This window comes from Mixophyes fleayi, chromosome 2, assembly GCF_038048845.1.
Source record: "Mixophyes fleayi isolate aMixFle1 chromosome 2, aMixFle1.hap1, whole genome shotgun sequence".
NCBI lineage: Eukaryota > Metazoa > Chordata > Amphibia > Anura > Limnodynastidae > Mixophyes > Mixophyes fleayi.
The window spans coordinates 181,326,304-181,339,087 of record NC_134403.1 but is presented as its reverse complement, the minus strand read 5'-3'; the positions used below and the strand labels follow the sequence as shown (position 1 = coordinate 181,339,087).

The 12,784-nt window shown below is 46.2% G+C and overlaps 1 protein-coding gene across 1 annotated transcript in view; it reads right to left on the bottom strand.

Moving 5' to 3' along the window:
• Positions 1 to 12,784, bottom strand: part of LOC142139875 (uncharacterized) — a 187,628-nt gene that overhangs the window by 32,890 nt on the left and 141,954 nt on the right. The window contains exon 13 of the mRNA XM_075197734.1: positions 156 to 223. Coding sequence (XP_075053835.1) covers positions 156 to 223 — 68 coding nt within the window. The remainder of the gene's footprint in view (positions 1 to 155; positions 224 to 12,784) is intronic.

The following is a 12,784-nucleotide window of genomic DNA, read 5'->3' as shown; positions in this document are numbered from 1 at the left end:
TATTATTTGGTTAGGCAGCTATGATCAGTTATTATAAAGAAATATGCTAAATTGTTCTTGCTTTTCCTTTTCAGCAGCAACAGTTATTTTAAAGTGTGTAATAATAGCTGTTTTAGTAAGTTTAAATGTCCAATTAATAGTCACAAACTGCTCACCATAGTAGCCAATATTGTCAACTCCATTATTACGGCTTGAGCTCCAAGCTCCACCACACTGATTAATCCTAAAAAGAAACATTTACGTTTATATGTTATTTTATTATAAATATGTATAAATGTAGATTAGGACAAACAACTGCCAAAATGTTTTTATTTCTATAGTTAAGATGAACCTATCCCTAAGAAAAGGTATCATCTAGCCTGTTTAATACACTTTAAGTTTCCATCTCCTTTTCCTTCAGTAAGCACATCATTCATAATGTTTCTTTGTGCCTTATGATTGTTATAATGAATTTGCAACTCGTATAAAACCATGTATAGTTTGTTTACTCTGTACAGCTGTGGATAGCTGGAAATCTGAAAGGAAGTCAATTGCCCAGGTTGCTCTTTTACAGATCGTTTAACCGACTATTGCATGTTTTTTCACCTAAATTATAGTGACCTATTAATTAAATAATTGATGTCCAAATGAACATATAACATACTTTATTAAGAACAGCTAACTTCAATAACAGGCACAAAGAATTACGTACTGTACTGGTTGAACCGGGGCAACTTGGAAGATATACAGTCATTCTTCCCGTTTAGTTTTCTTGCACGGTCAGTGTCACACTAAGTTGTCTCAGTTAGGACACACATGGGTTTTTATAAGACTTGTAGTGCAATAATGTAAGTTTCCATTTATACTGCATGTAGGCATGTGTGTGTCTACTAATAACAAACTTATCTGGCACTTTCTGCTGTTTGAACCTCTATTGTAACCCCTTTGTGAGCACATCTGTGTGTCAACCTCCTGTCCACATTCAACAGGCAATTTTGAGTATCAGGAGCTATTCCAGTATGATTTAGTATACAACACAATTATTCTAATTAGGCAACACATTTTTTGAGTGGAGTTACCCTTTCCCACTCTAGGGACTTGTGCAAAGTTTGCACCAAACTTCACGATCTACCACCAACCACTATCAAAACAGGAACACGCACATACACGCAAAAATGGTATGAGGAAGATAGACTCACACATATCAGCAGTAGACTGGGCTGGAGGGCAGGGGGGCATCTGCCCCCCACGCCAGTCCCATAGTGGGCTACCTTGGGCTGGGTCACTGGAACACATTTTTTTTCCTTAAAAAGTCAAATCTTGCCCCCCGGGTTAAATTTGCTAGCCCTCCCTTGCACATACCCACTATTCTTTGGTGTAGAAAGGGCATAATAAAATGTGATAATTTGGCACTAACACTATAATGACTGATTTTATTTTCTTTAAAACTCCAGAATTGCCCAACTGGCAGCCTGTCACTTAGGGCCCCGCTGTAATGGACAGTGCTATCAAATTGAAATAAAGCCGTTTTATTGACCTCTTCAACATTCCTCTCTTCTAACAGCAACTAGAGATTTCATTACTGATATCCAATGTGGCTGTTTTATAACTGGACACTGGCTTGGTTTGATTGACAATGGTCCTGTGGCCTCTCTGGATGAAATCCATGTACATTCATTCTTCTGACAACACCTGTGATTTTTTTTAATTTAAATATTGTATTTAAGGAAGAAACTTTTGCACGCAAAAATAACAATAAAAGTTTCATAACAACAGAAAATATAATGGGTTGGCAAGGATAATGGGTAGTAAGTACATAACAAGAGAAAATTATAGAGACTAATAACAAGATATTACAAATAGCAGCATGGTCTACCATTGCTCTTTACAGTACAAGTACAGACAGAATAAATTACACAGCAAATGAGCTTGTACCCTGACCAATATATATCAATAGTAACAAAAAGAACATTTCAGTGCTGGGTATGACAATAGTTCAAGGCTGCCATTTGTAGGGATTGAAATAATGAGCATAAACTGAATGGTGGGCAAGAGGCATGTTATTATAGACAGATGCTGTTTATAGTGAGCATTAGAGTATGCTGGGAATCAGATTGCACATGATGTGCATGAGGCAGTTCTGTTGGGCAAGGGTTATATATAGAGGTAAAAAGGCAGCTTAGAGGCAGTTATGTTGGCAAAGGTGCATATGATGTGTATAGCACATATTATACTGGGCTGAGGCATTCTATGGTGGGCATTGAACTGGTGGGTATGATGTAGTTACCCTGGCCGCATTCTGTATATAGTCGGCATGGAACTGTGTAGACATGAGGCGACTATGTTGGACAGATGAGGTCTAAAATGTATAGTTCTCTATTGTCCCAGAATATTGGGACACCTCTTTGTCTCCCAGGAAGGAAGGTTAAGCTCCCAGATCCCTGCTCTACTACAAGAAAATAACCACCACTCTCCAGCACACCTAAAGAAGTATGCCAAAAGAAAATGGCTGCTGCTTTTCGCTATACAGAAAGAGGTGCGCTACAATAAAATGAGGACTGATGTCATAAAAAAAGCTATAAAAGAAATAAAATAAAGGTCTCTTTTGCTCTCCTCCCCTTCCTCTGTATGAATGTCAGGGAGACACCCAAAATATTTAGAGGCCTCCTGGGAAGGTGGGCTTACCTCCCAGATCCCCGCTGTGCTTCCCAAACTGCCGACTTGCAAGTGATAATGCAACGTTGCACGAGAGTTAGAGCACAGGCTATTAACCAGTATGTCAGGCAACAGCAAGAAGAGTAAGGGCCCTCATGACTCAATGAGTCAGCATAAGGCTTGTATTACAAGTAACTAATTTTTCATTGTTCTTTTATGTATATTATATATTTTTATATATTATTTTAATAATTTATTATTTAATTTATGCAATTGTTAAAGTTTGATAGAGGGATTTTTGATAATTAAAAATGTAGGGCCTATTTATCTAGTCCTACCAATGCTATCAAATTTTCTTCACAGAGATAGAGCTATATTTTTCTTTTGCTCTATTTATTCAACATCATTATCACAAGTGATTTGGCTCCCATGCAGAAGCATGGACAACCTTATTATTTATCAAGCATTATGGCCTCAATTTTACTGCTGTGCTTCTTTGTCTTTGCCAGAGTTGCCATAACTTTTAGAGCAAGACAAAAGTAATCCTCCATTCAGCCCTACTACACTATAAAGCCTCTGGTGGCATATCACCCATATATAAACGCGCACTGGAGGGCTCAAGACTTAAAATGTTGACCACTGACTGTATATGGTGAGCATAGGTCACTAATAAGCATAAGACATATTAAGGTGGCCACTAGCTGTAGATGTTGTGCATATGACTCTGGTGCGCATAAGACATATGGTAGTCAACTTATGAATCGGTGATAAAACAAAACTACAACGAAAACAAGAAAGGCTCTCTCACTGCTGTGTCCATTTCTGAAAGGTTTATTTATCTGGTGTTAACCTAGTTACCGCTAGCTACACCTATATAGGGACGGCGAAAGGAGTTAATATATCAAGTAATAAGCTCAACTTTTTGACATTTCTCCTAAAAAGATAACACAGTCTCAGGATGGCGTTACTCACCTTTCAGATTAATTTCACCCTCACCACGAGAGGATATACAGTAATTCAAAGAAAAGGGAACTTTTCTTGATTCCTTCCCTGCATGCTCTTCCACTTTTGTCTTCATAGCTGTCAGTTAACAGCGGGGGAAGTGTAATTGCTGGCATAAGTTTTGCTTAGTTCTGTTCTTTACCGATATGTAATGATGACTGATGCTTTGCACATATATCTAATATTCTTTTCAGATTATTACTAGAATTGTTTCCTATATCATTCATTCATGGTCATATTGTCCGCTTCCTAATTCACTGAGAAGAAAGCTGGGGATTTATTTGTTATATCCTTCAATTTGTTGGACATGGAATTGAGCTGAAGCGCTGGTTTCTAGCTTCACTGTACATGTATTAGTGACCTGTGAACTATACAAATCATGTCCCTGAACTACTGAATGGTTATGGAAAGGAGGATTGTCACCAACAGGACCCTCCAACTCTCTTACCAGGGTCCGGTACACTACCATCGCCTCATCCGTCGGTCCTCTGTCTTTTATCTTCTTATATTCCCCATGTAATTAGATTAATTAGATTTCCACTCGTCCTTAATCCAGCTGCCTACTTAAAGTACTTGTTGTCAGGATCTGCCTGCAAGCCCTTTGCATTACATGATGCTTTGCCTGGCAGCTCCTGCCTTTATGGACTTTATCATTGTTATTATTGTGGCAGTACCTCCATTCACCAGAGGTGCTGCTATTGTGCCTTCTTGTTTGTATTAGCGGTTAACTCATTATCTAATTATTCCTTGCACCTGGGTGTGTCCTTTCTTATACTTGTTTCTCCCAGAATTCATTGCTGGTTATCGTTGTTACTTGCTATTGTTACAGGCTGCCGTTGGTCCCTTCCAGCTGTACTTGTGGTTTACCTGCTACCTGGGATCTCTCCATATCACCGCTTACCTGCATCAGCCATATTCATGGTATTTATTTGGTATTGCATTTTCCTGTATGCTCATTACTTCACCATCAGGTTGTACTTCCAACAATAAACATTGTGTGTTTTCACCTCATTCCTGGCTCCTGAGCTGTATCTCTGCATGAAGCGTGACAGTATAATCAGCCCAAAAGAACAGCTTAGGAGTTGTGGGAAAATGTCATTCCAGGACCTTTTACTGCTATTCATTTCCATCCTTTTTTGCAACATGTTTGCTTTACCAACTTTTAAATTACCACAGTTACAGACCTTGCAAATGGACATAATCTTGCTACGCTCTCAGCTAGCTAAATTTGCTGCGTTACTTATGGACTCCCTCAGGTGTCTGATTCTGTCTCTTCTAATACAGAATGTCACTCACCAGACTGTGAGTGCTTCTTCCCGTGTATTTAGGAACCGTGCCTATCCACCATCCTGAGGGTCTGCGCATGCGCAGCCCTTTCAAACATTCAGTACCTGTTCCTTTTAGTTAATTGGCTGATCAGGCAACACTCCCTATTTAAAGCACCTGAGTTCCATACCTCGTTGCCTGATCTTGGAGTCTCATTCCCCATGAGCCTCTGAAGGTGTTCCTGAGTTTCCTCGTGTATTCAGCTCTGCTGATTCCTGTGGTTTCCAGACCACTTCAACTCTCCTGTGGTTTCCAGACCACTTCAACTCTCCTGTGTTTCATCGTGACTGTATTAGCTGATTCCTATCCGCTGCCTCCGTGCACTACAGTCTTCAGCTCACTTCAACTCTCCTGTGTTTCATCGTGACTGTATTAGCTGATTCCTATCCGCTGCCTCCGTGCACTACAGTCTTCAGCTCACTTCAACTCTCCTGTGTTTCATCGTGACTGTATTAGCTGATTCCTATCCGCTGCCTCCGTGCACTACAGTCTTCAGCTCACCTCAACTCTCCTGTGTTTCATCGAGACTGCACCAGCTGATTCCTATCTGCTGCTCTCCGTGCTCAACAGTTCCAGCTCAGCTCTACTCTCCCGTGTTTCATCGTGACTGCACCTGCTGATTTCTATCCGCTACCTCCGTATACCTGCAGAGTCCTGCTGGCTGCTACCCCTCAGTTCTACTCGTGTCTGCAGCAGCTGATCCGCTCTCCGTGCTTCTCAGTGTTCCTGCCGGTGTCAACTCGCCAGTCTGCATCGGATCTACGTCTCGCTGCTTTCATCTCGTCTAGACTATCTCTACTCTTCAGGGTTCTCCAGGAGTCCAGTTCTACATACTACTGCTTCCTGAGTATTTGTCGCTATCCCTGCTGGTCTACCTACCTGTGGGCTGCACCTACTTGATTACCGCTTCCACCCTCCTGGGACTTCGCATCCTGCCGGCCTCCAGCCGTTCAGGTATCTCTGCACTCCTGTCTGACAGCCTGCTCCTGAACCACGGTATGCATACTTCTCATTGACTGTGCTGGTGTATTGCATATCTTGCTGGACTGAGTTGTTCTCCTCTGGAGTACTATCCGCTGAGACTATTGCCATCATTGACTGTGTTATCTTTTGCCCGGATAGTTCCTGTGACTTTGTATTATTGTGCAGTGCTGTTCAGTCATTACTATATTGTGCATATTAACGTGGGATCAAGTTCAGGGTGCCCGTGTATCCTCTGTATTGCAGTCTCTCCCCGTGCTCCTCCTCACATATATATTCAGTGGTACAACTTGCTAGAGGCAGACCACTGATCCCTGTTTCCTGTGTCACCTGTTTCCAGTATCCTTACACATAGCAGTGGTACAACTTGCTAACGCAGACCACTGACTCCCCGGATACCTCCACCTGGATTCCATTCCTTCACCTAGACAGCGGTACAACTTGCTAAGCGCAGACCGCTGACTCTCATCACCTCCTCGTTGCTGCTGGACATTCCTCCTCACTATAGCAGTGGTACAACTTGCTACCGCAGACCACTGACTACCCTCACGTTTCCTTTGTCCATTCAGTTCCTCGTGTACTACTACATATATATTACCAGTGCTGCTAGTCATAGACTTTTCACGAGCATCTCTATCATCTGCTGTCTCCTGTTCCATGATCACCCCGCTACCAGAGTACCATATTACCATCTATACTGCTCTGGTAAGCCCATCACCTGGTGATCCCTGGGTAAAGACTCCTATTGCCCGTGACACAGAAGCTGTTGATCTGTCTCAAACCACCTTCTTTGCTGCTGAATCTGTGCAAACAGCACCTCTGAATTGTGCTTCTACAAATTTGCAGCTTACTAAGAATTATGGTATAATGAATTCCCGGTTAACAGGTGGTCCTTGTTCCCACCTGACCAAAGAGAAGCGTCGGCGCAGAATAATTAACAAACTGTGTCTCTACTGTGCCAGTAATGCACACTTCTTACAAAACTGCCCTCTCCGCAGATCACGACAGCCTACTGAACCATCCTCTGTTGTTTCCTCTCTCTGCATTCTGGATTTGTTTATGCTTCACCATTTCTGCTCTCTGGGACGACCCCCAATCTGCTAACCACAGCCGCCTGTCCTGAGACGACCACTCCAGCCGCTTGTCCTGAGACGCCAGCTCCAGCCACCCGTCCTGAGGCGCCAGCTCCAGCCGCCTGTTCCAAGGTCCCAGCCTCTGTCTCCTGTTCCGAGGTCCCAGCCTCTGTCTCCTGTTCCAAAGTCACAGCCTCTGTCTCCTGTTCCGAGGTGCCATCATCTACCTCTTTCTCCGAGGTGCCATAATCTGCCTCTTGCTCTGAGGTGCCATCATCTGCCTCTTGCTCCGAGGTGCCATCATCTGCCTCTTGCTCGGAAGTGCCATCATCTGCCTCTTGCTCCGAGGTGCCATCATCTGCCTCTTGCTCCGAGGTGCCATCATCTGCCTCTTGCTCCAGGGTGCTATACTCTGCCTCCAGCTCGGAGTCTCCTGCCTCTGTGTCCGGTCCTGAGCCTCCTGCCATGGTTTCCGGTCCTGAGCCTCCTGCCACGGTGTTCAGTCCTGAACCGCCTGCCACGGTGTCCGGTCCTGAACCTCCTGCCACGGTGTCCGGTCCTGAACCTCCTGCAACGGTGTCCGGTCCTGAACCTCCTGCCACGGTGTCCGGTCCTGAACCTCCTGCCACGGTGTCCGGTCCTGAACCTCCTGCCACGGTGTCCGGTCCTGAACCTCCTGCCACGGTGTCCGGTCCTTAGCTTCCTGCCATGATGTCCGGTCCTGAGTCTTTTACCACTGTGTTCGGTCCTGAGTCTTCTGCCGCAGCCTCTGCACCCGAGTCCCCTGCCACCGTGCTGCGTAGTTCTGAGTTTTCAGCCCCTGTCTCAGGTTCCGAGTCTTCAGCCGCTGTCTCTGTTCCTAAACTACAGCCTTCTCCAGAGGGGGCGCTGCCCTTAAAGCCTGCTCCAGAGGGGGTCCTGTCCCTCCAGTCCACTCCAGAAAAGTTGCCAGTCCATGCGTTTCAGCCCGAGTTGCCAGTCCATGCGGTTCAGCCCAAGTTGCCGGTCCATGCGGTTCAGCCCTAGTTGCAGGTCCATGCTGTTCATCCCTTGTTGCCTGTCCATGCGGTCCAGCCCGAGTTGCCTGTCCATGCGGTCCAGCCTGAGTTGCCTGTTCATGCGGTTCAGCCCGAGTTGCCTGTCCATGCGATTCAGTCCGATTTGCCAGTCCATGCGGTTCAGCCCAAGTTGCCTGTCCATGCGGTCCAGCCCGAGTTGCTACTCTATGTGATTCAGCCCGAGATAGCACTTGGTGCTGTCTGCTCTGAGGCTTCTCACAGCCTTGTCTGCTCTGAGGCTTCTCACAGCGCTGTCTGCTCTGAGGCTTCTCACAGTGCTGTCCCCCCCAAGTCTGCCACCCAGTCCGAGCCTGCTGCCAAGTCTGCTACCCAGTCCGGGCCTGCTGCCATGTCTGTCGCCAAGTCCGGGCCTGCTGCCAAGTCTGCTGCCCAGTCCAGGCCTGCTGTCAAGTCTGCCACCCAGTCCGAGCCTCCTGTCGAGTCTGCTGCCAAATATGAGTCATCCTTTGCTGAGGGTGCCAAGTCTGAGCCGTTACCTTTCTTTGAGGGGCACATTTCCCAACTTAGTGCCCTTATTAGATCTGCTGCTTCTTATATTCCCTCCATACCAGAGCTTGTTAACAACCCTAAGAGACAGGTACTGTTCCTAATTTCATATTTTAGAGGGGAAGCTTTGGAATGGGCAAACCCATTTATTGAAACGGATCATTCCATCCTATCGGAATTACAACTGTTTGTTGAGGCAGTAATCAAAAAGTTTTCTCCAACATCTGCAGTGCCATCTTGTGGGTCACCTGTGCTTTCGGCAACACTACCCAGCTCCACCCAGTTGGCTCAGGTCCCAATTCCGAGGAAGTCCCGTAAGAGAGGAGGACGCAAGAAGAGAGGTGGTTCTGCAGTGCTTCAACTTTCAGCTGGCATAGTCTCCTTTGCTTTTCCACCCATGGGTGAGGACTTTTCTGCCGGGCACCTCATTTTGGACTATGATTCCGATGAATTTAGACATTTTGGTAATCGGGCGTCTAGAATCCACCCTAAGGGAGGGCGAGGGCGGTGGGTACTGTCAGGATCTGCCTGCAAGCCCTTTGCATTGCATGCTGCTTTGCCTGGCAGCTCCTGCCTTTTTGGACTTTATCATTGATATTATTGTGACAGTACCTCCATTCACCAGAGGTGCTGCTATTGTGCCTCCTTGTTTGTATTAGGGGTTAACTTGTTCTCTAATTATTCCTTGCATCTGGGTGTGTCCTTTCTTATACTTGTTTCTCCCAGAATTCATTGCTGGTTATCGTTGTTACTTGCTGCTGTTACATGCTGCTCTTGCCCCCTTCCTGCTGTACTTGTGGTTTACCTGTTACCTGGGATCTCTCCATATCACCGCTTACCTGCATCAGCCATATTCCTGGTATCTATTTCTGCATTTTCCTGTATGCTCATTACTTCACCCTCAGGTTGTACTTTCAACAATAAACATTGTGTGTTTTCACCTCATTCCTGGCTCCTGAGCTGTATCTCTGCATGAAGCGTGACACTTGTTTTGGCAATACTGTGCCAGATCTTCATGTCCTGTTAGCCTGCTGTTGTTGGACTGTTTGGCTCCTGTTTTCCCATGTGTCCTTGTGAATCCTGGTATCCTGTATCCGGTGCTTCTCAGCTTATCCTGGTATCCAGCGTCCTACGCTTCTCAACTAATCCAGGTATCCTGTAACTGGTGCTTTTAATCCTATCCTGGCAGCCATCGTCCATTGCTTTCCGGCTAATCCTGGTATTCTGTATTTGGTGCCTCTCAGCTTATTTCTATTGTCCTATGCTTCTCAGCTAGTCCAGGTATTCAGTATCCAATGCTTCTCAGGTGATCCTGAAATCCTGTACCGATGGTTCTCAGCTTATCCTGCTATTCAGTATCTGGTGCCTTGAAGATATTCTTGTAACCAGTATTCTGTGTCCAGAACTTTTCTTCAATTTCCGGCTTCCCGTCTTCATATCTACTCTGCATCTATGATATCTCCTTTTTCCGGTGAATACGCATGCCACCTGTCAGTCTCGCCTGGTACCCGTAGAATCATGACCTGCATGGTGCTAGCAACGAATACCAAACCTCCTTGCTGGGGTCACTGGCGAAAACTTTTTCCGCATTAGCCTCTATGCCTCTGTGGTGGGTGGAGCAAAATCGGCAAAATCCTACAATTTAAATGTTTTCTGAGAAACAGATTTTGAAGATTGTAGATATGGAGTTGCAAGAAACTAAGGGATGACTAGTGATTCAAGCCTCTCGCCACAGCGTTATGCTCCCAACAAAAGACAAGCCAGCGGAGTGACAGTAAATTCGATGAGGGTTTCTTTCTCCGGGGCTTGCAGCAAAACTACATTCTGTATCGCTGTGATAAAGAATGTTATTTAATGCCTGATTTCTGGCTGGGCATGATAAATAGACCCCATGGTCTATGTTTTGGGCATGGGGTTGCTTTGAACAGTAGCCTTTTTGCAATTCTAAATGTGCTGTTTATATTTTTGCTGTTGACACACTTAATATATTCTTTACGTCAGACCACACATGTCCATTTATCCATACTTTGCACAGTTTACTGTGTATATTTGTGCAGTAATGCACTTGCTATTTACTTTGTTACAATACTTTGTTCTTCATGATATCTGGCCCTCTACCATGTAGGTTCAAAAATGTGACTGTCTTTCCTTAAGAAACAGAATACTGGGGGCATGGCCTGGCAGCCATCTCAGTCAGTCACGCTGTGTAGGAGCTCCGTGGAACTTGTTGTAATAAAGGCTCACCGTTACCACCCAGCGACCCAAAGTGCTCCCGCAGCAGATCCCTAACCCCCTGGCACCCTCCGCTGCAGTCCAGCGTCGTTTTGGAGTTATCCACGGGTGCACAGATCAGCCAGCGCTCCTGAGGCCTAACAAGAGCTGAAAAGTCGCGGCCTCGATTTTGGGGTCCCGCCGCTCAGGCTGAAGCCCTCTCCTCCCCTGAACCCTCTCTTCATCGGGCTCCTCTTGGCAGGTGCCGGTGGCACCCGTCGAATAGCTGGCTCACTGTGAAGCCTGAAGACCGGCCATTAAAAAAAAGGAACGAGGTGCTTTTCACATTGAGGCCTGCCTGCGTCTTAGTGTGGGAGCTACCCGCTGAACACATTGGAGGAAGGGGCTGCTGACATTGCCGATGACACCCACCAGCCCAGACGCTGGAGAGGATTGTCTCGGGTCACTGCAGGTCTAAGCTGGGCAGTCAAGCACAGGCTGCAGAGAGGGCTCCCCCATGCTGGCTGCACAACGGCACCCTTACCTGTAATACTGTCTTGAGCGCAGCGCTGGTGTGGATTTCCTGCCCCCATTGGTGCTTTCACTCACCGGACTGTGAGTGCTACTTCTCGTGTGTTTAGGAACCGTGGCCGTCCACCATCCTGAGGGTCTGCGCATGTGCAGCCCTTTCAAACCTTCAGTACATGTTTCTTTTAGTTAATTGGCTGATCAGGCAACCCTCCCTATTTAAAGCACCTGAGGTCAATACCTCGTTGCCTGATCTTGGAGTCTCATTCCCCATGAGCCTCTGAAGGTGTTCCTGTGTTTCCTCGTGTATTCAGCTCCTGCTGATTCCTGTTGTTCATTTGTGGTTTCCAGACCACTTCAACTCTCTCGTGTTCATCGTGACTGCACCAGCTGATTCCTATCCGCTGCCTCCGTGCTTCTACATTGTTCAAATCACTTCAACTCTCCCGTGTTCATCGTGACTGCACCAGCTGATTCCTATCCGCTGCCTCCATGCTTCTACAGTATCCTGCTCACCTCAACTCTCCCGTGTTTCATCGTGACTGCACCAGCTGATTTCTATCCGCTGCCTCCGTGCTTCTACAGTATCCTGCTCACCTCAACTCTCCCGTGTTTCATCGTGACTGCACCAGCTGATTCCTATCCGCTGCTTCCGTGCTTCTACAGTATCCTGCTCATCGCAACTCTCCAGTGCTCATCGTGTCTGCAGCCAGTCGATCCGCTGCCTCCGTGCTTCTACAGTGTTCCTGCTTGTGTCAACTTGCCTGTCTGCATCGGGTCAACGCTCCACTGCTTTCACCTCAGCTAGACCGCCTCAACTCTTCCGTGTTCTCCAGGTGTCCAGTTCTATATACTACTGCTTCCTGAGTATTGTTGATATCCTTGCTGGTCTACCTACCGTGCGCTGCACCTACTTGGTTACCGCTTCCACCCTCCTGGGACTTCTCATCCTGCCGGCCTCCAGCTGCTCAGGTATCCCTGCATCTCTCTCTGACAGCCTGCTCTCCTGAACCACGGTATGCATACTTCTCATTGACTGTGCTGGTGTATTGCATATCTAGCTGGACTGAGTTGTTCTCCTCCGGAGTTTCCTATCCACTGAGACTATTGCTATCATTTGACTGTGTTTCCTTTTAGCCTGGATAGTTCTTATGACTTTGTATATTTGTGCAGTGCTGCTCAGTTATTATTATTATTTGTGCATATCATCGTGGGATCAAGTTCAGTGTGCCCGTGTATACTCTGCATTGTATTCATCTCCTCGTGCTCCTCCTCACACATATATATCAGTGGTACAACTTGCTAGAGGCAGACCACTGTTCCCTGTTTCCTGAGTCACCAGTTTCCAGTATCCTTTCACACAGCAGTGGTACAACTTGCTAACGCAGACCACTGACTCCCCGGATACCTTCACCTGGATTCCATTCCTTCACCCAGACAGCGGTACAACTTGCTATACGCAGA